General features: G+C 33.0%; 2 protein-coding genes across 3 annotated transcripts; both read right to left on the reverse strand.

Moving 5' to 3' along the window:
* Positions 1-680: 680 nt before the first annotated feature.
* LOC134242190 (exosome complex component MTR3-like) lies at positions 681-15,721 on the reverse strand. The gene is made up of 12 exons (XM_062724259.1): positions 15,081-15,721; positions 14,619-14,768; positions 10,614-10,946; positions 5,925-6,013; positions 5,602-5,663; positions 4,536-4,628; positions 2,801-2,975; positions 2,480-2,540; positions 2,156-2,241; positions 1,867-1,926; positions 1,645-1,755; positions 681-880 (listed from the first exon to the last, which is right to left on the reverse strand). Exons 1-12 carry the CDS (start codon positions 15,265-15,267, stop codon positions 776-778), a joined length of 1,512 nt encoding a protein of 503 aa, XP_062580243.1. The 5' UTR covers positions 15,268-15,721; the 3' UTR covers positions 681-775.
* Positions 15,722-17,737: 2,016 nt separating this feature from the next.
* LOC134242163 (epidermal retinol dehydrogenase 2-like) lies at positions 17,738-22,889 on the reverse strand. 2 transcript variants are annotated; one of them, XM_062724215.1, is made up of 6 exons: positions 22,652-22,889; positions 21,940-22,124; positions 21,326-21,457; positions 20,698-20,942; positions 20,444-20,569; positions 17,738-18,412 (listed from the first exon to the last, which is right to left on the reverse strand). In XM_062724215.1, the coding sequence occupies exons 1-6, from the start codon at positions 22,872-22,874 to the stop codon at positions 18,313-18,315; spliced, it is 1,011 nt and encodes a 336-aa protein (XP_062580199.1). In that variant the 5' UTR covers positions 22,875-22,889; the 3' UTR covers positions 17,738-18,312. The 2 variants fall into 2 exon arrangements, with proteins under 2 accessions (XP_062580199.1, XP_062580200.1); XM_062724216.1 differs by lacking the exon at positions 17,738-18,412 and adding an exon at positions 19,182-19,292.
* Between the last annotated feature and the right edge of the window lie 562 nt (positions 22,890-23,451).

Raw genomic sequence — 23,451 nt, forward strand, 5'->3', positions numbered from 1 at the left:
TTTGATCGGACATTTTGGCCCTGCCCTACCCCCAGGGGTCATGATTTGAACAAACTTGAATTAACACTAGTTGAGGATGCTTCCCTTTTAGTTTCATCTTTCCTGGCACAGTGGTTCTTGAGAAGAAGATTTTTAAAGAATTTTCCTATGTATTTCTATGTAAAACTTTATCGCTATACCCCCAGGGGTCATGATGAACAAATTTTTACACTAAGACTTAATTTTCTTTCCTGGCACAGTGGTTCTTGAGAAGAAGATTTTTAAAACATACCATCAAATTTTTATAATTTCTTGACAACTTTCACTAAGCAGTGGCCCCAGCATGAATCCCCTTGACCTAAGGATACTTTGTGCCAAGTTTGGTTGAAATTGGCCCAGTGGTTCTTGAGAAGAACGAAAATGTGAAAAGTTTACAACGACGACGACGACGACGACTACGACGACAACGACGACAGACAAGACAAAATCAGAAAAGCTCATGAGCCTTTGGCTAATGGCTAAAAATATGAAATCATAATCTAGTATTTTGAGTGGCTTGACACATTTTGTACAAATTTGAGTTTGGCTAACAAGGAAGAGGGATATACTATAACCAAGTGGAAATAACCATTTCAGGGTCATGATGATGCATTATCTGTAAGCTGCTACACAGACGGTATTTCCCCATTCAAAGTATAACCACATATTGCGATATCTTTATTTTATTGCAAAATTTTATGAATACATGAGTGTATGAATAAAACAGTCAATAGCAATATTTTGCTATATAAATGAATCAGGTCACATGATCACTGGTCAGTCGGTCCTCCACAGCTTTGGCCACCGCTTGCTGTAACACTGGATACAGTTTATGACACACCTCAATACACTGCTTGGTAGCCTGAAAAGGACAAAGGTCAATTAATTTTTACAATTTAATTAAAGCCTAAGTGATAGAAATATGCCCTTATTGACATTTTATTGACAATCTCCCCAATTATCGTTAAGAGGGTGTGGTCCTTTATTTGAATAAACTTGAATATTGGTAAGGTTGACAGCAGTGTTTGAAATAACTGTGCGTCCGACCGCCTGAGACACACAAATTTTGTGAACAGATTTGCAAGTATCGACACCCGGCTGGACGTGTTAAAATTTCCCTTAAATTTAAATTCATATATTTGATAAATCTTTCACAGATAATCTCATAGTATCGGTAGCAAAGTATAATAGATAAAAGGCATAGAATTCATTAGCCTATAGAATGATTCAGAATCGAGTTATGGTGGTCTGGCCCCATTCACATAATGACATTATCGCTATAAATAAATTTGTAAAGACTAGAGGATTTTTGGCAGGGCTGACAACTTTCACTAGCAGTCAGCCCAGCATGTCTAGCTAATTTTACGGTGAGTTTCAAACACTGTTTACAGGCAGATGGACAGACAGAAAGATAAATGAACTTGAGTTTAATGGACTTGAGCCCAGAAAGTCAGATAAATTGACAAATGACAACTTAATTTTAGTCTTACCGAACCCCACAGTGTATCAATCAATTGGCATCATATTACAGAGAGCTATATTATTTAAATTAATATGAATAGGAAATATCTACGCTGAAACCCCTCCCCAAACAAAACCCAAAGAACTGTATGTATACATGCTTACCTTATTGAGTAATTCAAATTCCACTTCTCCTTTAGAGGTGACAGCAGAAACTTGGTTCAGAGATGGAAGCAGTCCAACAGTGACACTGCCATTACCTGTCTGGTTGTCACTCTAAATAATGAAAAAAACTTCAAATAGTAGAACTGCACATTACTGTGTTAAAATTTTCTACCCTTCAAAAATAATTGTCTTTTACGTAAGATCTCTCTGTCAAAATCTTACCTCAGGTTTATATTCCTCCTTTTCTGTGGGATCTATGAACACCTGAAAGGGGGTTATCCTCTGAAAAATTTCAATTGTATTTTGCTTGTATTAAAATACCATTTCATAATCATTTAAACATCAGTTACACTTCACATAATTAAATAAAGTAGAGATAGATAGCAACCACGTGATAGAATTTGCATATTGGCACGTGTACAAAAAGTTATAGATGTAAAAATATTTTTCATGTTCCAGAAGCTGTTAAATGAGTTTAATAAATAAACTGGTGATGGCAATGAGTACTTACTGCAGAACACCCCACTACCAGATCATACATCTCTATCCCAGCATTGGCCAGAGCTACAGAACAGCAGGTCAGGGATGTGGCCAGGGCTGAAGTATTAAATGGACTTTAGTACATTACATAAAGAACAATGCTGCACTACTCATCTCTTTATATCACTCAAAAAGGGTATGAAGAATGGTATAATGAGAGAGTATAAAAACATGTTAATAAGAAGACTGTGACTTTACAAAAGCATTTTTTGAAATACATGTATTGTACATGTATTCTACATTTAAGAAGAGTCCTCACAAAAAAAGTTATCTCGAAAATTAATTGTGTACTTACGACAACCATCATTCTGTAAAACTGTTACATATACATTAACTTGGGCCTTTGGAAATTTATGCTGAAAAACAAACAAATGAGAAATCTAGATATTTTTATCAATCTATTAACAAGATCACTGTTCCAAGCTAAAACAGAAAACAACAATAATTGTTACCCAGGTTTTACAGACTTTTATCAAATCAATTTCATTCTTCAGACAATGATGTCATAAATTTAAGCACCTATATATTCAAAAAATAAACTTTTTGATCAACATGGAGTCCATAAGCAAAACCTAAAAAAATACTTGGGCACTGATTATTTAACTGGTTCACTTACCAGACAGACAGCTGGTTCCAGTGCGTCTTGTAACTGACTGCTGTAGTCGCGCTCCTCATTATCCTGCTGGTGTTGACGTCGGACTCGACACGAGAACGTGGCAAACTTAAACTCACACGTCAACTGGCCTTTCATACTGAATTCTTCTTTCTTCACCACTTCCCTTGGGCCATACCTGAAGTCAGTTAAAATGCATGTACATATACTACATCTATCTACTAAGTAAGAAATCTTGTGATGAAAGCTTTTCTCTGTGAAAATATTACACTGCACTTAAAACCTGGGATGTATTCTATAAGCATTTTAACTACAATTAAGTTTCACAGAATCTTAATTACTATAATTTCAGTTAAGTGTGAAGTTTTGCATTACATCATGATCTTTTTTGACTTATGCATCCTTAGTAAACAATTCATGCCCCCGCTGTGTGATTGGTCAACCCATATTATCAACATTGATATGGAAATAGTCTGTTGCACGTGCAACCAATCAGGGATTAGAAAAAAACTTCCAGTCGTACAGTTTGCAGTTAGGAGGCGTGTACTATTTATCTTGAGTGCAGCCGCCATCATAGGTTGTGACATAATGCAAAACTTCACACTTAACGAGGCCCGATCTACTTCATCTGCGCATACGTTTTAACGCAGCGTCGAATCATGCAAGTCACAATACCCTTGACTGCCGTCACAATTGATCACAATAACGTCACAATTAAAATGACGTCAAATTGCGCTAAAATGTTTCGCTGATCTTGCTGACTATGCATTGAAAGCTGGCATTTCTATTTTTTTTTTAAAATATTTAAAGTAATAAACAACTTTGGAACCTAATTAATTTTGAGGGATCAGTTTTTTGGTACAGATTCATTAATTTTATCCTGTTTTATTTCAATTTGGGAGTTAAAAAAAAACAAACACTGCAACTAAAAGTAAACGATTTTAGTCTTTCTCTTTGAACATGTTGAAGTGTTTATACACACTCTTTTTATTGCGGACTTAAATAAGCATGGATTATCTTCAGTTTTAAAAAATAAAATAAGTCTATAAATCATTTAAATTGAACCCCCGAAATATTTTATTTTTCTAATATTACATGATATTAGTAAAATCGTATTTTTGTAGCCTTTACCCCCCTCCCCCCCCCCCCCCCTCCTCCCTCTACCCCTTTTTGTCACGCAAAACAACGTCGCGTGTTAAAAGAAAAATAAAGCATGGCGAGAAAATTATTTCATAATGTAAGAATTATTTATTTTTAAGAAACAAATATACAGTATTGCAATCGTTTGTTGGTGTTATGTAAGCCCATTGCGACCTATAAAATACGTAGTTAGACAGAATAAATCCAAATTTTGTGTTTTGACATGCCCCCTTTTCACTGCAATAAAGGCTACCTCCAATTTTCTTTTCATTTTTTATAAGAAGAATGAAAATTGCATGATATATGTGAAAAACAAAGAATTTCATCATGTATTTTTTTTTAATTTGTAAATTTCTTTGTTTATTGAACAGTTTTAGTATGTAATTGTGTATAAAAACACGAAAAATGGTTCATATCTTGACAGTGCCCCCATTTCACTACAATAAAGGCAAGGTAACAAAATTTCATTTTAATTTTTCTAAGCATAAAACATACAAGTATATTTCCAAGAATTAAAAATTTTTATCATTCCGTTTTCATAATTTTCAACTAGATCGGGCCTCGTTAACTGAAATTACTAGTATTGAGAGGAACTTACACAGCACACATGATCTTGGTTTCATTCTGTTCAATGTAAGCCGAGCCTCTTGCCTGACTTATTACACCAGCCTTTAAAACTGTAAAAAAAAAAAGGAAAGTAATTTAAATACAAATTGTCCTATATATGACAATCATGAAATATGGTAGGGCTGAAATATGTAATATCGCGATTACTTCACAGTCATCCAACTTATTACCGCTCTTTTGCGTGGGAGTAGAGAAAGCTCTAAATCTCGCAAGATTTCTGGGGGCACATGACATTGTTTACAGTAGTGACAATCGAATGATTCGAGCAATTTTATGCTGAAAGTACAATGTATTGCCAAGGATTGAACTCCAGTTAGTAGATTGTCAAATAAGGAGTGTTTAGAATATTTTATCAGCTTTGAAATGTGACGATTTTCAATGAAAAGAGTCTGCTTAGTTAAAAATATCATTAAAAATGTACATTTTAGGATTTGCTCCTCTCAAAAAAATTGATTAGGCTGGTTCAGCGATTGTTTAGCAAGGTATTTCATTTCAGGTTTTTACTTATCTGTCCTTATAAATTCTACAATGATCAATCTTGCATTGTATTCAATAGCACATTTGCCCCCATCCAACAGCCCTTTCCTACCTCCATCACGAAAGAATTCTGGTAAGTTAAGTAATCGCAATATCAAGTATTCAATTTTTCTCCCTTATATCAAAACCTATAAAATTCTAAAGAGCACAGCCTGAACAGCACAAAGCACTTTCAAGACTTTGTAACAGAAATTTGAAGGCATGTGATGTTATGTCTCCAAATTTTGCTACATTTAGTCTCCAATTGAAAGGGTACATACATGACCATTATATGGCACATAAAATGTACATCAAATGATAATTAAAAAGGCCTAACTTTTCACTGTCCAATTATTTTAAGCTTGCATCGTTTAATTTGTGGTCTATTTTTAAAACAGGAAGTCTTATTTACCTCCACATTATGGAAACTGACATGGCAATTTTTATATTTACACACATGAAAAAGTGAACAATTGTATAAACTAAAGACTTAAAGAGATGAACTTTATTATAATTTTTACCTGCTCTGGCTTTCTGCCATCATATTGTCTATCAACAAAAAGAATATTTTACCCTTTGTAATCTATAAAAAAAATTGGCATCTATTTTATTTCTCTGGAAATATATGAGATAAAATAGATTTATTTCAAATTATTAATGCATTTCAGAGTTTCAAAGACCAGTGTTTTTTAATTTCAAATTCAAATGATAGGCATTGCCCATGATAGCTCCCCCAATACCTCGAATGCATTAAAGTGAAGTTAAAAAAATTAACAAACATACAAAATCAGCAGAAGAAAATGTGCGATATAAGATAAAGTGCACTGACACTGTCTCACTGTACCTCATTCGTTTTCTTTTCATTTACAAAAAACACGGATGGGTCAAATGACTCCTCGGGGCCATTGATTCGTTTCGTGTCGGTTGGCATATCTGGGATAAAATTATCAAAATGAACACTATGACATGTAAATGATCAAGAAAATAAGACTGTTTTCCCTCATGATCATCCCGATTCACCGTCACTCACGTCTTTCCAATGGGCGCAGCCATTTTGAAGAAATGTAAATATCTGAGTCTGTAAGAGAGGAAGTACAAAATCCGGTCACTGATCTTTTACTACTGAACTTTGCAGACGATTAAAAAAAATTTATAATTTATGCTTTGACCCCGCTTTCGCAAAAGCGAAGGGACATTAAACTCATTTATTTGTCTGTCTGTCGGAAAACTTCTTTTCCTGTAATTAACTTCGTTTCATTTCACACGTACTTTACCTTTAACAAGATCTTTCCGAACATACTAGTGATTTTTACGAGGTGACTTGACCTTAAAAGATATAAAAAAAAAATTTAATAAATCTCTATGTAAAACTATATTCATATTCACCCATCGTGGCTCTACCCTAGATGATTTGAACAATACTGAATTAATTAATACCTGAAGATGTTACGTGTATATCATATAAAGTCATAATTATCTTTGCTTGGAAAAGGGCATATCCCTTCATTTGAATAAACTTTAATCCCCTTTACGGAAGGATAATTTGTGGCAATTTTGGGTTCATGATTTGAACAAACTTGATTCAACACTAGCTTCCATAACTATATATATACGCAGACATATAGTTATATAACTATAACTCCCCTTTGGTGTTTTTGAGAAGAAGACTTTTCAAGATATTTTTCTCTGTTTTTCTATGTAAAACTTTAACGACCGATTGTGGCCTCATCCTACCCCGGAAGTCATGATCTGAACCGTGGTAAAATTGAATATTTTGCTTCGATTTAAATACATTGTAAATTCATTTTTACCCCCTTGGAAGAAGGCATGACTCTTCATTTGAACAAACTTAACCGTCACCCAAAGCTACTTTGTGGCAAATGAAATTTGGTTGAAACTGGTCCAGTGGTAGTGCGGAGAATTCAACTGAAAAAAACTTGGTGGAATAATGTGTATCCCTTTACTTGAATAAACTTAAATAACCTTTACCCAAAGCAAATCTGTTGCAAATTTGGTTGAAATTGGTCCAATGGTCTTGAGAAGAAGAAGGGGACAAAAGCTAGAAATAATGTCCATATGATATAAATGCCCCGCCGAGGGTATATTAGTAATGCAACATGAAAATTTGTATTTGTGTATGAAATTTGATCAGAATACCTTGAATAGTGATGCTTTTGAATTCTTTACAGCAGTATGTATCAACATATGAAGTTTGACAATAATTTCATTAAAATGAGGTCAAGGTCAAAGGAAATGCCAAGGTCAAAAACTGTTGAATGAAAAGCTTCATTATGTTTCAGCATATGAAGCTGAAAAAAAAATTATAAATTGTTTCTTTAAAACTGACGTAAAAACAATTTGATAAAAGTTAGGTCAAGGTAAGATGAAAGGTCAAGGTCAAAAATGTTAATACAGTTGAATAACTTACATCAGTATGTGTCAGCATATGAAGTTTGACACTGATTTAAGAAAAGTAAGGTCAAGTTGCAAAGAATGCCTGTATGCATATGCATGAGCAGAAGGTGATAAGGCTGCCGCCAGGACGGAACGAGTGGTAGAGGTCAAATCTGCAAAAGATGTGCCGCAATGACAGTTGTCTGTTGTTCTAAGTATGGCGCTTCCTCCCGTGCTTTCTGTGAAAACATTGTCCAATAGTGCGCCTAGTGCAGAAGATGGGACCATCGGAGTCGACTGTTGAGTTCCATCTGTCAAGCTCGGATTCACTGCGGGGTTGACTAGGTCATTATTCAACACCGGCTCTACGCTTGTGTACACAGGAAAGGTCAAGGTCAAAAATGTTGATGCAGTTGCATATCTCTCATCAATATGTATCAACATATGAAGTTTGATAAAAATATCTAGAATGAAATTTTTTATTAAAACTGACTTAAACACAATTTGATAAAAGTGAGGTCAAGGTCAAATAAAAGGACAAGGTAAAAAATGTTGATGCAGTTGAATCGCTTACATCAGTATTACCAGAATATGAAGTTTGACACTGATTTGGAAAAGTGAGGTCAAGGTCAAAGGAAAGGTCGAGGTCAAAAACGTTGACGCAGTTGAATTGTTCTCATCAGTATGTAACAGTATATGAAGTTGGTATCTTTAAAACTGAGCTAAACACTAATTAAAGATAAGTGAGGTCAAAGTTAAAGGAAAGGTAAGGGTAAAATAAAAGGTCAAGGTTAAAAATGTTGATTCAGTTGAATTGCTTACATTAGTATGTATCAGCATATGAAGTTTGACACTTATTTAGGAAAAGTGAGGTCTAATGTCAAAGGAAAGGTCAAGGTCAAAAATGTTGATGCAGTTGCATATCTCTCATCAATATGTATCAACATATGAAGTTTGATAAACATATCTAGAATGGTATCTTTAAAATTGAGCTAAACACTAATTAAAGATAAGTGAGGTCAAGGTCAAAGGAAAGGTCAAGGTCAAAAAATGGTGATGCAGTTGAACAGCTCTCATCAGTATGTATCAACATGTGAAGTTTGATAACACCATCTTGAATGGTATGTTTAAAACTGAGCTAAACACTAATTTAAGAAAAGTGTGGTCAAGGTCAAAGGAAAGGTCAAGATCAAAAAAATATTGATGCAATTGCATAGCTCTCATCAATATCTATCAGCATATGAAGTTTGATGAAAATATCTTGGATAGTTTCTTTGAAACTGAGCTTTGAACAGAGCTAAACGCAAAGTGTGACAGAAGGACGGAAGACGGACATGACAAACACTATATGCGGCATGCCCCGGCCATATTCATGGCGGGGCATAAAAAAACACGACCCATTATTTGAACAAACTCGAATCTCCTTAACCTATAGATGGATGTTCTTGACAAAAAATGTGAAAAGATATTGACGGACAGACAGACGGACGCCGGACACAGTTATACGGACTGTTGCCTCATGAACCTTATCCAAAAGAACATTCTTAGAACTTTTAAAATATAGTGCTCTTTACTATTTGAAAAGAGTTTGATTCTCTTTGATATACTGGAGTTCTTTTTAAGTTTCTAATTAGGAGATATCAAAATTTGTTTAACTACAGTAAAGGTTTAAACATTTTTCCTCTTATTTCTATAGAGCCGACCAAATACCTGATCGGCATTGCGCCAAAATAAAGAAACAACCATGTAAAAGAAATCTGTGCCAGAAAGTTAATATACTAATCGTATGCATTATTTGAATAAAACGTCTCAAGAAAGAACAAACTCTTTAATTCTTATTTGTTTATTTTATAATTTAAATATTTTTGTCGTGCAAAACAAAAGCAGTCGTCTAGCAATTAGATATTGACTAGAACGGGTCTACAATCTTGGTGGTTACAAACACAACACCGACAAAGTCTGAAAATACGGCTACAACTTTGAAAAGTGTTAATTTACTTTACATACAAAAATGGATAAATATAAAATCCAGATGTATGAAAAAGTAAAATTTACAAAAATGCATTTGATGCGATGTATAACAAGACTAATATAATATACCCGATTTTTTTTTAACATTTAAATCTGAAAGGGTGTTATCAAATTGCCATATGTGCAACACATTGTAGCACACACATTCACAGTAGTATGTATGAATTCAAAATAAATCTAAAGTGCAAATTATTCCTATCTCTTTGTACAACCAAATCTGTCTCATCGTGAATTCATGAAGTCGAAAAACGGGAGGGAATCCGAACCTTTCATTAAAAAGGATATTTCTATTGTTTTGATGGCATTTTTCAAAGGCAAAAAACTTGTACGTCGTAAAATGGTGTATGTTTATCAAAAAGAGTTTATCCAGAATAAAATTAACTGAACTTAAAATTGTTCAAATGTACAATTGAACAGCAAAATTTAAACATCTCATTAGCACCAACATTTGTTAGATACAACTTACAAACAAACGTACAAAGTATGTCTTACGAAACACCGAAGAACCAATATTTGTTTTGTTCACTCAATGTCGAAATGTTCTAGTCCTTTTCTCACTTGCCGAAAAGCTGACTCAAAATAAATTTTGATAATAATCGATAGCTTCAATGCATTTGAAAGGACAAGATATACTGGAGGTTCAATAAATTGAAACGAAATTAAAATGCATACCAATGTCGAAATTTCATTAATTAATTAATTTCAAAGCCTTAGATAACCGAAACGAAAATGTTCCTTCATAATCTTCACAACATATTGGAGTTGGTAATAAGAGTATGACAATATGAAAAATCAAAAGCACGATTTTTATTCGAACACTACCAAATCTTTTTTCCTTGAAACAATAACATCTTCAAACATCAGTGAACGTACTTTAAGTTGTAAGATCACATTTAAGTACTCAAGTGGATGTATGCAATCCCATGTTACCCACAAATAAGTACCATATGTGCAGCAATAGACTGATATAAAACAAGAAAACCGTGCACATGGACGGATCATATCACAGATATTAACTGTCGATAAACCATAACAAAACAACAAATATTAACAAAAATAAATAAGCACCATCAATAATTTTAAGTGTTCCTTTTTGATTATCATTAATATCGAAACTTCCGAGAAAGTTGCGGACTGGCCTTTGGGTTAAATTTCCCAGAGTTTCTGCTAGCGCCATTTTGATTGGATGATATTCTTGGTTCCAATCGAGGATCGCGACGTGCAATTAAATGAGAGTTTCTGATTGGTGGGAACAGTTCTCTTCTTGTTTGCTTTTTCTGGCTTTCCTCTACCCACTGTTGACCATCGATGTAAATGCAAATTCCAGCGGCAATGTCTATGATAAGGCCAACAATCACAAAACCACATGACCAATTGAGTTCATATTGTAATGAAGACATGGCAGAACCAAACATGATGACACCGATAAATCCGAACAAAGCTGAAAGTATAAAATGTTCAAATTGTTGTGAAAATATAAACAAAGCAAATTGTTATGAGTTCATAGGCGTCGGAACTAGAGCTCTGAGGGGGCGCAAGGGGAGAAAATAAAGGCATTGAAAATTGGGACTTAGTCCAAAAACTTTTTGGTTGGTTAACCTCCTCCCCACTTTCAATTAACCCCCCTCCCCTTCCAATTTGATTCCTACGCCTATAAAGTACATATAAAGACAATTATCAAGCCCCAGAAGAGTTCAAATTAAATGAAATAATATTTTCATTCGCAGAATTTTATTTTTTATTCACTGAATGTTATACTAGTATTCGAATTATTAAAACGTGTAGATTATTTCAAAATTGACTCTCCTTTTTAAAAATCAATTAATAGAACATCATTCCATACTATTTTATTTACGAAAAATGGCATTGCTATGTGTTTTTATTGGATCGGATGTTTCTATTTTTATGCCTTTCTTCGTTTTACAGTTAGGACTTCCAATTACATGCCCTGTTTAATTTAATATCACCCGTATGAAAAACGATTTTATAAATGTTTTCTTTCTTACTAAGAAGTTGAAATACACACAGGAGTTCAATTGTGTTATTAATCGACTTTGATAAACCTACTAAATTTTATTCCAGTTCCTTGAACACATACAATAGAGATCAGCCACTCTAATATAAAAAAGAGACTACATGTAATCGCCTTATGTGAGTTTTGGGTAATTATTTTCAGGGTATGAAAACAGAAGGTTTTCAATCTTCTTTTTTCTGACCCCCCGTTTGTTAATGTCCCTGAATTCGAAATCATCCATGTAATTCACGTGATACATTTCAATTCCAAATGCTTCTGTCCAAGTCTGTATGCTTTGAGATTAAATTTCACAAGATGTCGTTAGCATATATTATGTGTATTACACGACATGAATGCGTTAAGGATTAAAGTTTTTTATATTAATGTTTGCTTCGTGCATCTAAATCTTTAATTGTCTAATGTTGTTTGTCGAACCTTAGCCCGAAATATCTGAGACAAAAATCGACTCTAAACCATAAAACAGGGTTTTTGTACACGATGTATATAGTGCAGTGCCACGCTGTATATTGGGGCTAGATCTTTATTTCCCCTGCTGATTAACGCATTCTTCGTGATTTTTGACACGGGGTGGTTTATCATAAGGCGACAATCTTGATACATATTTCTACAATTTATAAAGCTGAATGAAAGATTGTCTCGATCCGACCTGTCAACTGAATTGCCATCTTATTTAAGATCTAAAGTATTAAAGTTCGGCTAGTTCATGCCGATGACTCTAAAGCTTTAATAGTAGACCACTTCGTATCTTGCAATTGTTATGTAATTAACTAATTAAAATAAATATTAATTATGTATTCTAAACTTTATTTGTTTAAAACGTCATCGTAATAATTCATGCCGATCAATTAGATATTTTTATTTAATTACAACACTCCAAGGACATAAGATATAAACAAAACGTATTAAGTTAAAAATCCCGATTCAAGAATGTCACAGGGGAAGCGGAACAATATATAAGTCATTTCTGTTTGTGTAAAAATTTATCATTCATTTTGCAATGTTCTTATTATGTTGCATTTGATAAAAATATAAGTAGTAATTGTAAAAATATGGTTTGCAAAGGATATGATATCTTTATTTGTTGAGCCTTTGCACAGCGGTTGTGACTTTTTAACAGGGGATGCTTAGTCCTCCCAGGCACCTGATCCCACCTCTGGAATTCCCAGGAATCCGTGTTTATGCCTCATTTACAGATTTGTACTGTTTGGATTTTTTTTCAGATGGATCGCTTATATATTGTTCTATTTACATATTTTTCGTTGCATTCAAAAATATATTTTCTTTCTAAATTATATGTACAGGAGATTGTCGGTATCTATATTTTAGAGCATGGTTTATCAAATAATTTCATTTCATGAAACTTTACTTACAATTATATATAAATGTTCGAGTGTATTTTGTATTGAGTTTTTGATTTTGAGTTATAGTTTTACAATAGCTTTGCTTCAAAAACTACTTTAATCTTTAGTTTTATACTCAGATACATGTAAATCAAAATGTATTTAGTTGTAAAGATTCATGTCGTAAACTACAAGTCAAACTAAAAACTGCATTCTAATGCAATTGTTTTGTAAAACACGTTTTGAAATGTGATGTTTGAAGCAGTAAAACGAGCATTGTGAAAACTTTTTCATTGTGACGTCATAATATGCTCCGTGACGTAATTCATGTAACAAAATAAGACGTAAACAACAAACAAAATGCATGGATTGCATTAGAATTAGGGAATAACAAATCTTTTAATTTGGTATTTGCGACCGTTAACGGACCGTTAAATCAGCATTAACAGCTGAGTTATAATTTTTATAGTTGTAACGTGAATTTTAACTCATAATGATTTTTATTCTTAAATATTTCGCAGTAATTTCTTCTTCTATTTTTTTTTTTTTTGAGTCAAATAATTTATAATTTTATATTTTGATAAACTAGGATTGTAAGTAATATTACGAAGCAAAACTGTGATTTGTCGTAGAAGTGTTAACTGTGATTTTGCGGAGGAAACAATAGAGAAGGTTGTAAAATTATATGTTTTAGATTAAACTGGACAATTCAAACACAGAATGAAAATTTACTTGCAAAACAAAACAATTTCTATCAAAGTGAATTCGGGTTCTATACCCTTAACTTCTGAAGCTAAATTTAATTACATAAACCACAGTTTTAATTTTTAAATTATATATTTTTAGAAAATAGTTAGAGATTTCAAATGCGAAGCAATGACTGGTAACTAGTATATTCATCTTGTAAAACTGGTGCACAATAGGGAAAAAAACCTTGTTCTTAACCTGCAGTATTAGATTTATATTAAGCACTACGTTAAATTTAGATAAGGTATACATTCTTGAATGACATAAGAGCATAAGAAAAACAAAAAAATTAAAACGTTTTTGAAAATTTCAATAAATTGGAAAAAAATGTATATATCTTAAATGTCGGTGTACATGTAAAAATAAGGACAAATATAAAATAATATTGACATGTTTGTATAATGTGAATTGTATTTATATATGATATAAAAATTTAATCTAGAATTGAATTTGCAATGTTTCACCATATTTACCTAGTTTATGCCAGTGGGAGGGGGGGGGATTAAGAAGATTTTTATATTATTATAAAAAGTTATATAAAACCAATTAATTATTTTTCTTTGTCACAAAAAAGAGGATTTTTTTAAAATACACTTTTAGAGCATATAGATATACACCAAGATAAAAGATGTCTAAAAAAAAACCCAATGTGTCTTGTTATTTCTTTATTCAGAATAATCAAGAAGCTAACATAATGGTTACATGTATATTATACCGCAATCACAGGAGTTCGCGTACCTATCAATTTTACCAAAATTTTCAGTAAATTGAAAAAAATACATAATACCGATAAAAATATTATAGATATTACGTATTTTTTTTTAATTATTTACCGAAAATTTCGGTAAAATTGATAGGTACACGAACTCCTGTGCCACAATCAACAACATAAATAATTAAACAAAATTGTAAATTATACCTTCAAATATGCCAAACTTCGTCAAAATAAAATTCTAATAATTGGGGTAATAGAACAGATTTCTGTACGTACCTGTTACAAAGGCAGTTAAGGCTGCTCCCCTAGATAGAGACCGTTCATCAAATAACCCACACATGTACAGCAACATTAGCAGGATCACAAAGTAGACACCACAAAGAGTGAAAATCTCCATCACCGCCGCCCCCATAATCGCTGCTTTCTCTGAAATTAAACAAATTATGCAATTTTTTTGTATTACTAGTAATTAATTTTTATATCGAAAAAATAAGGAAAAAATTATTTTTTCTGATTTTGAAAACAAGGTGTTGTGATTGATTTGACTTATATATTTTTAATACAAGTTTTATAAGGAATTGAAAATGCAAGTTCCATGCAATATGGTCTCCTGTATGTAATGTCGAGAGATTTTTCTGTGTTCTACCAAATTTTTACGCCTTCTCGAAAAACGCCGCAATTTTCTGTCAAAAAAAGTCACTTTTACCGCTAAAAATATTGAGTACTTAGCCAACTTACCGATCTTTCCATGATAGAAGACGTGAGTGTCGTAGCAATAATGTCCCTTACACGTGGTGAAGAGTCCTGAATTCACCGAGTCCTCAGAGGTGGCCCAGTATTTTGTGGAGAATCCAATGGTAAAGAAGAGGGTGGCCACCACCTGTACAATACAGGCGATCCAATCCAGCCCCACCCGACACTTCATTTCGTGTCCCTATGACCAGGCACAAAATCCCGAAAACAAAATTAGTGGTCCTATCTATTTACGAAACCATAATCAATGTGTTAAAATTTCACTGAATGATTTAGCTAGAACTTTCTTCAAATTACGATCGAATATTTCTTTCCCTTTTTTCCCAATGAGAAAATCTCTTCTTCAAGAATTTCCAGAAATGCACAAATCCTCAATGAAGACTGAAAAAAAAATCCAACTTTGCGCAGACCTTGAAGAAAATGTCAGGCACAAGTCTTAGAGGGAACAAATGGCTTTTCTATGGAATCCTCCTGATTTAGCAGTTAACGATTGCTTTTTGTGGCCATGATAAAGCCCGAATCCAAACACATTTTATCTAAGTCAAACACTGTCGTTCTGAGTTGGAAATCATAACCAGCGATATTTGGCCCGGTATATTAGACATACACCTTTCCCAAATCTTTCAATACATACTTTGTAGATATTTAAAACACCAAACTTTGAAGGCCCCACGAAGGGGGTGCACAATTGTTTAAAAGGATTTATATGTATGGATATTAAATTTCCTGCACTTGTACAGCATAATCCTCATGGCGTTAAAAGATTAATTTTCCATTATTTCATCCATTGCAAGTTCAACATAACCTGGATTAGGCGTATGACGCATGGCGAGAACTTTGGTACTAACATTACGTGATTGAACATAGCAGTCATTAAAAGTATAGCAAAAAAGAGAAGAGATTTATAAACATTGAACAGTTGAGTAAATCATTCTAAAAGGGGTAATTATCATTATGCAATATTCATGTCACATCCGTTTTGGAAGGTTTCCTCATGAAAAATTTGAGGCCATGGCAAAGCTACCATATAAAATTGTAGTGATTGGAAACCTAAAATTATATTTTGCTGCGTTTTGTACTTTCACGCATCTGTCACTTGCAGGAAGTCAATGGTTTCAGAGTGCTGTCCTCTACAAGATTTTTGAATTTTTCAATCAGATTTGTATATGACAATTATCATACAAATTTTAATTGAAAAATTCAAATTTTTGTAGAGGACAATACTCTGCAGTATTTGATATAAGCAGCCAAATACACTGTATCAAATAAATTTGATTTAAAGGAACGAAGTTTTCTTTTTACTAAGTAATTCTTAGACCTCGCATAAAAAACAAAAATAAATTTGTGATGCATGTACACTGTAATAAAAAAAATGTAAATGACAATTTGAGGATTCTCTTCGCTGTTTATTGTGTGTTTAGAGTGGGAAAGGATTTTTTTTTTAAAGGGGGGGGGGGGTAGTTGAAAGATACCAAGAAATGATCGATTTAACTTCCCTGCTGTGCCTCACGTTATTTCGACTCGTACCTTGATCCCCACTCAACAGGTAAATATACAGGTAGGTATTTGGTATACCTTTCCGCAAGTGTCTTTAATTTCTAAAGATTCGCGTCACTCGGATTCATGAGATCGATTGGACTGTTTGAATAGAATTCTAATCACAGAATTGTCAATCGCGTTACTGGGCCTACATAATTTATAGAATTAAGGAATTCTCAAAATCTGTGCGAGAGGTGGGAAGATGTTCAGACCCTTGTTTGACACGCACAATACTTGTAAAAATAAATACTGTCATATTTTTATTTCTTGTTTTAAAAAAGGGGGGTGTAATGCTTAAAAAAAATCATCATTTCGAAAAAAGAAACCTTATTTTATCGAGTTAGTTTTTATCTCTGTAAGTATAAAAATATAGTTATTAAAGTTGTGTTATGTCCATTTTTCAACATTTTGCTTTGTTGTTTAGATTTTTTGAAACAATGAAAACGTTTTGAAAACTGATATTTGCAGATTTATACTCCATGGGTGAATTTAATTTACCATAATATTATCACACAATTATAATGCAATTATTAATACATGATATAAATATACCTCCGTATAATCTACAACATAAGCAAATTTTTTTTAGGGGGGGGGGCATTTTTCATGTTTTGCATAAATGATAATGCAAGAATAAGCTAAATTCCACGATGAAACAAAATGAAGGTGTTTTAGTACATGTAATAATAAAGCATATAGAAACTCTTCACAAATTTTGTAACACATTTTTGAGCATCTTAATTCTGAGGCTGCAAACCACACCCAGAACTTTTTTCAATATTACCAAGAGATTATATAATCTCTACCTGATGGTTAACTCTGTGGTTCATCAAACAAAATTAATGGATGTTAGAACCTTGCCCTTTTTAAACCAATCTTACAAAAGCTGCCATTTAACTGCTTACTACACAGCAATAGGAAAATTAAACTTCAGTGTAGATGGGTCAAAGAATTCTCTATTATGAATATGTTAGAAATTTTACAACAGTTAAACTAGACTAATGCACGATCAGGTATTTGTTTTAGGGATAAGGAATATATCACTGTACCAAAGTTCACTCTCTAATGAAAAATCCATGCTTCAAGAGAGAGAAATCAAAACAGTTTTTATTTAAAGAGTTTATTGCCTTGAAAATAGAAACTTTTAGTCATTTTCTTTTTAAATGTATGAGTACTAGCTATTAATACTTGAGGTTACAAGACAAACAATAATGTATAACAAATATGTGTACATTAAATAATTTCACTCAGACTAATTAAAAATAATGATAATCATTCTTCAAGATCACATATGCTTCTTTACATCATTCAATTATTACAAAATCTTACTTATAACTTTCAAAAATCACAGAATATATAAAGAACATACATCACAAGCACACTAGTTTTTCCCAATTCAAGTACCGAATTTTAGTCATAAAAATACTATATCTAAATGTTGATGACTAGCATAAAAGATTTAGGAGCATAAACATAAAAGGAAATTTTCATTAAAGATGATCTACTTGTACAATTATTTTCCTCTGACATTGGAAGTCAATTTATAAAATAATGTATAACAAATACTTAACCAGTAGCACACGTTTATTACTCATCATTCAATTTGACACATACTATATTGGTATTGTCTTTGAAATATCACATAATCAGACAAACAAATGTGTTGATAACGTAGGATTTAGTCAAGTTTTCTGGCAGCTCGCCCTTTGAATTCATCCATAGAGTTAGACGCTCCAAAATATTCCGAAAGAAGTGCCGAAACTTTAGTCGGAAAAAATCTGAAAAACATTTTTAACCTTGATTGTTCTTCATGTTTTAGTTTTTTGTTAATAAACTTAATTCATATGATGTAAAATGCTGTTTACAGAAGCAGAAGTAATTATTTCAGGTATACCTGTAAACTCTAGAACATGCTTTACACTCAATATACATGCACATACAATAAGTCATTTCTTTACCAAAATGGGGCAAGTTTCCAACAAGACTTGTGCATGTGATGATGTGTGATTGTGAGGCCAAAAGAACATTTATCTCTGAACAAAATCTTTAACATCAAAGTGACACATATTCCTTCTTACAACATACATTTACATTCCTACTTTCAAAGGGATCTTTTATATACCACACTCAGAGAGTAGACTAGATTTACTCATGCATATTCTAATTATTTAGGTCAATTTCTTACTCCTGAGTTTTATGCCAATTATTTTTCACTATAACTTCTAACCTTTTACTCTTCATGTTATCAGTAAAATGCTATTTTATTTAAAGATTGAAACTGATAGAAATGTATGCTTGTGTCAAGAATTAATTCAGTGATTAGATTATCTTAAATCCATATATTTTGCATTTGAATAAAACCAAAATTCCTGCAGAAAATTTGAAAGTAATTGCTTCTAAGACAGAAATCTGATTTCACCAAATATCCATTAATTTATCCATAGAAAGAACAATGCCCCTTGACAGATCTTCCTTAGCATGATAAAACTAGAGCCAGGTTTACATACAACCTACCAGAACAAGAAGGGTTTGACCAACTGAGTGAACTGACCTCTGAGTATACAAATCTAACTCAGGTTTCTTCCTCTAAAAGTGTCCATGAATTTTGAACCACCCATATATGTCATTCCAACTTCACAGCATTTAGCAGGTAGAACCCTGCAATTCATTAATTTTTTAAGTCAAAGCATCAAATTTACAGAATTGTGGTAAGTGTTAGGCCATGATATTCAATTGTATTACTGTTATACTATTCCATTAGTGTAGTAAGTGGATAAAATAACCATGGTACATGCAGTTAGTAGTGAAAGAACTATGCACGCTTAATCTTGATTCTTGAGTTAGTTTTACAAAACAGTGTTTAAAATGTTTAAATATCTCGCAGTTTTGATACGTAAGTGTCTTGAATACAAATTAAGTATTCTTGGTGAGGGAGGGGAGGGGGGTGGTAGATCTACTAAAAAAATTTATAATGATCGAAACAGAGAAACAGTACTATAGTTATAGCAATCCTTCCTGTGACTTGTAAATAAATATCATATTGGGTCAAACATTCCACTTTGTCACAAAATAATCCTGATGTCATGGACATTTGCACTCTTGTCAATCTTAAAAATTTTTGATTTTTTACGACCTAACATATTTCTTATTTCTCAAGTACAATAAAGTTTTTTCTATATTCATGAACAACAGTATACAAGTCCTTGAAGGGGTGAATTTGTTACTTATTCATATTGTGACTGAATACGGTTTGCTAACAGGTCAGTTACACATTCAGCTTAAAATCCCTTTGCAAGGTACATGTACTGGTATAGATTTACCTTTTGACCTTGATTACATTTAATATACTGTGTTTTCATCAATATTTGTTGAGCACCAATTTTCGAGGATTTTGTTGTTGAGCAGATCCACGAAATCAAATGTTCATCGAATTAATAAATATGATTTTCATTTGTATAGGCAATGATTTTGTCCACGAATTAACATATCCTCAAAACGTTTGTTTTACAAAATCCACGAAAATTGATGCCAACAAAAATTGAAGAAACCACAGTACATTGTACTGTACATGACATGTACATAGCATACATGTATCGTAAACTGGTATGATACTTTTCAAAAAATTCCTACAAATTAAAGGAATCAATATAACAATAAATGCTTCTATTCAACATATCATCACAGAGAAAACCAGTAAACAATCAACAAAAAATGCAGCTTACTGCTGGATACAGAGAACCTTCAGAGATTTCTTGCAGCATATATTTCAGGTTTAATTTCTAAAAATTTAAATGCCACTTAATACTTACCCTTTAAGCAAAGCAAAAAGGTAGATAATTCTAGGTATCATGATAATGTGTTGGTTACATAAAACTGCATCAACAATACGCAGGACAACTTCTTCAGGCTTCAGAATTGGCAAAATGGCAGGAAACCTTTCAACAAAACATAGCAAACTTATATATGAATATGTTACAAAATACTAAAATATACTCAACAGAGTGAGAGATGAACATTGTACAACCTAACAATACTTGAATCTCAAACAGGGTTGGTTTAATACCTTGTTTTAGCTCCCTCAAACATTCCAGTAGAGATAAAGTAAGGGCAGACAACTGTGGTATGAACTCCATTTTTACCCTGCATGCTAAGCTCCAAGCGCAGTGACTCATCAAATCCTACAGCTCCAAACTTACTGGCACAGTAGTCAGCGAGTCCGTTAACCCCAATCAGACCAGCAGAGCTGGCGATGTTCACAATGTGTCCATGATTACGTTCCATCATCCCAGGGAGAAATGCTTTACAAGTCTGTCAATGAGTAGAAGTTTTTAACGTTAGTAGAGGTGAAATGAGGATTCACAATTTCTACCCACACATATAAGAATGATTATGGCCTTACTCTTTCTTTTAGAGGATAATTTTTGAAGATTTTCCCTTATATGTACTTTGTATTCCTTTATAAATCTTTAACCCATATTAAAATCGACTAAGTTATGACCCTGCCTTTGCCTAAAACGGTCATGATTTGAACAAATATGTACCTACACTAAATGAAGATACATGTGAGCTAATATAAATTTCCTTAAAATTTGTTAAAATGTAAAGGATAGAAAACTCAAGGTTTTCCTTAAGGTCCCTTTTTTTATTAACACAAAGGTATACCCAGTAAATCAAATTGAAATAATTATTACCCAGAAATGTGCTATTGTGTTGACTTCGAAAGTTTTCTGAATCATGTGATCAGGACAGTCCAGGAACTTTTTCCCGGTGACAATACCAGCATTGTTAACCAGGATGTCCACCTCCCCAACGTCCTTCTTCACCTGTTAATAAAGTCGTAAAATTCAGTTATTGAAATCTCTGGGGTTTAAATCATGTATGGTTTGCTATTAAAAATTATTTCTGTACAATACTCTTGAATTGATGTTATACTATACATATATATTTTGCAAGTTCAATAATAAAATTAATGATCTATACACAGGTTGCTAGTTCTTAATATAAATGTAAGGCATTTTCAGAAATCATTTTTACATGCGGATTATAGTATATTATGAAACATAATAATATGCATTTTTGGCACAAATTTAATTCAATGTTTCTCTTAGGATGTCATCTGATATATAACATTTTATAGGACAAACAAATATCCAATAATTCAATGTTTGTAAGCGAGAATTTAGGATGTCATCTGATGTATACATTTTATGCTTGATTGATAACAGGATACAAAAACAGAAAAGTTTGCTTCACTACAAGTAGGTTATAGAAATCTTTAGCATATTATGATGACAAAATCAAGCACCTGTTGTGCAGCCTTGTATATTGCGTCTCGGCTACTGAGATCTACAGTGTACGTCTTAACTGTGGCACCAATGGCCTTGACCTGCTCTGCTGTCTCCTCATTCCCAGCCTGGTTGATGTCCCACAACACAAGCCTGCTACCAAGCTCCGCAAACCTCTTTGATAGTAACCGCCCTATTCCACTCCCTGGAAATAAAATACATACTGTATGTACTGTAAATCAGGTTAATAATCACGAGAACTTTAATACTGCATATTAATCATAGAATGCAATTTATAGTATAGAGGGGTAGACCTATGTAGACCATTTCATCATCCACAAACTTATATGTGGAACGCCTATGTGCTCACCCCACACAAGAAATCAAATTTTCAAGTTTGAACAGTTCAATTATTTTTTATTATTCATTTTTTAATTTTGCTTTCAAGCTATTACAACTCTAAAACTCATTGCTCTCTTGTGCTTAAGAACCATGGTACCATGATGATGAGTGTGTGTGTGGGGGGGGGGGGGCAGGGGAGGTGCAAGGGTCTATTTTCTAAACTTAGTTTACGTATAACAGTGTAACGTAATTAATGTGCGATGAGTCAAATGCATAAACCATATTACTTTTTATTTGAAATTATTAAAATGCAGCGTTGGACTTCGGTACACCCCAAAACCCTTGACTTATTTGTATCTGCTAGCTGGCTAGGATACTGTTCAAAATTACCTGCGCCAGTAACGAGCACAGTTTCACCCGCCACACTTTTGCCTCTAAGTCCTGCTGGTATAAATGTCAATACTATGGCTTCTAACCAATAGTATATAACATAAAATAATGTGACAAAAAATTCTAGCACAGCATTCATGTTGGTGATGTCTGCTGACCGCGCTTGCACAGGGAGCTTTCGCTTTCGAAGTTGATCTTTGATCAGGGGGCAGTAGTTGTTCATATTTTGAATGAATGCTGCGAAACAGACAAAATATAATGCACTTCTTTTTAAATACACTATTTAAAAAGAATATTTATATGTTATATTTTTTATCATATCAAGAAATAAGAATTATCTTTCTATTTAAGAAATAGCATGTTTATCAAAAAAAGTAAACTTGCTGGTCCCTGTAAATGGTCACGTGATACAAAAGATGGTGGTCTACGGTTCCTGATCTGGTAGGTAAAAAAACCCAAAAACGACTGATTGCTGCGTATGCATAGCTCTTTGATATATGATGAGTAAAGAAGCCTTTATATTAGTTAACTTTTACTTTGCTTGTTGTCAAATACACGCAATTATACAAATTATGTCAACAAGTTGAACAACAAAGCTAAAGTTGCATTTAACAGGTCCAGCACAATGTCTTGATTAAGCTATATAGCTTTATAAAGCTATATAGCATGTTTATCAAGCTATATAGCTTAATCAAGACATTGTGCCGGACCTGTTTAAGGTATAAACACATTAATCATTTTTGCTGTCGGATTGATTTATGTTGAAACCTTCAAAAGCCTGACTGCATGAATTTAAAAGC

This window comes from Saccostrea cucullata, unplaced genomic scaffold (genome assembly GCF_032062105.1).
Source record: "Saccostrea cucullata isolate Sc308-1 unplaced genomic scaffold, CSIRO_AGI_Scuc_v1 ctg46, whole genome shotgun sequence".
Lineage (NCBI taxonomy): Eukaryota > Metazoa > Mollusca > Bivalvia > Ostreida > Ostreidae > Saccostrea > Saccostrea cuccullata.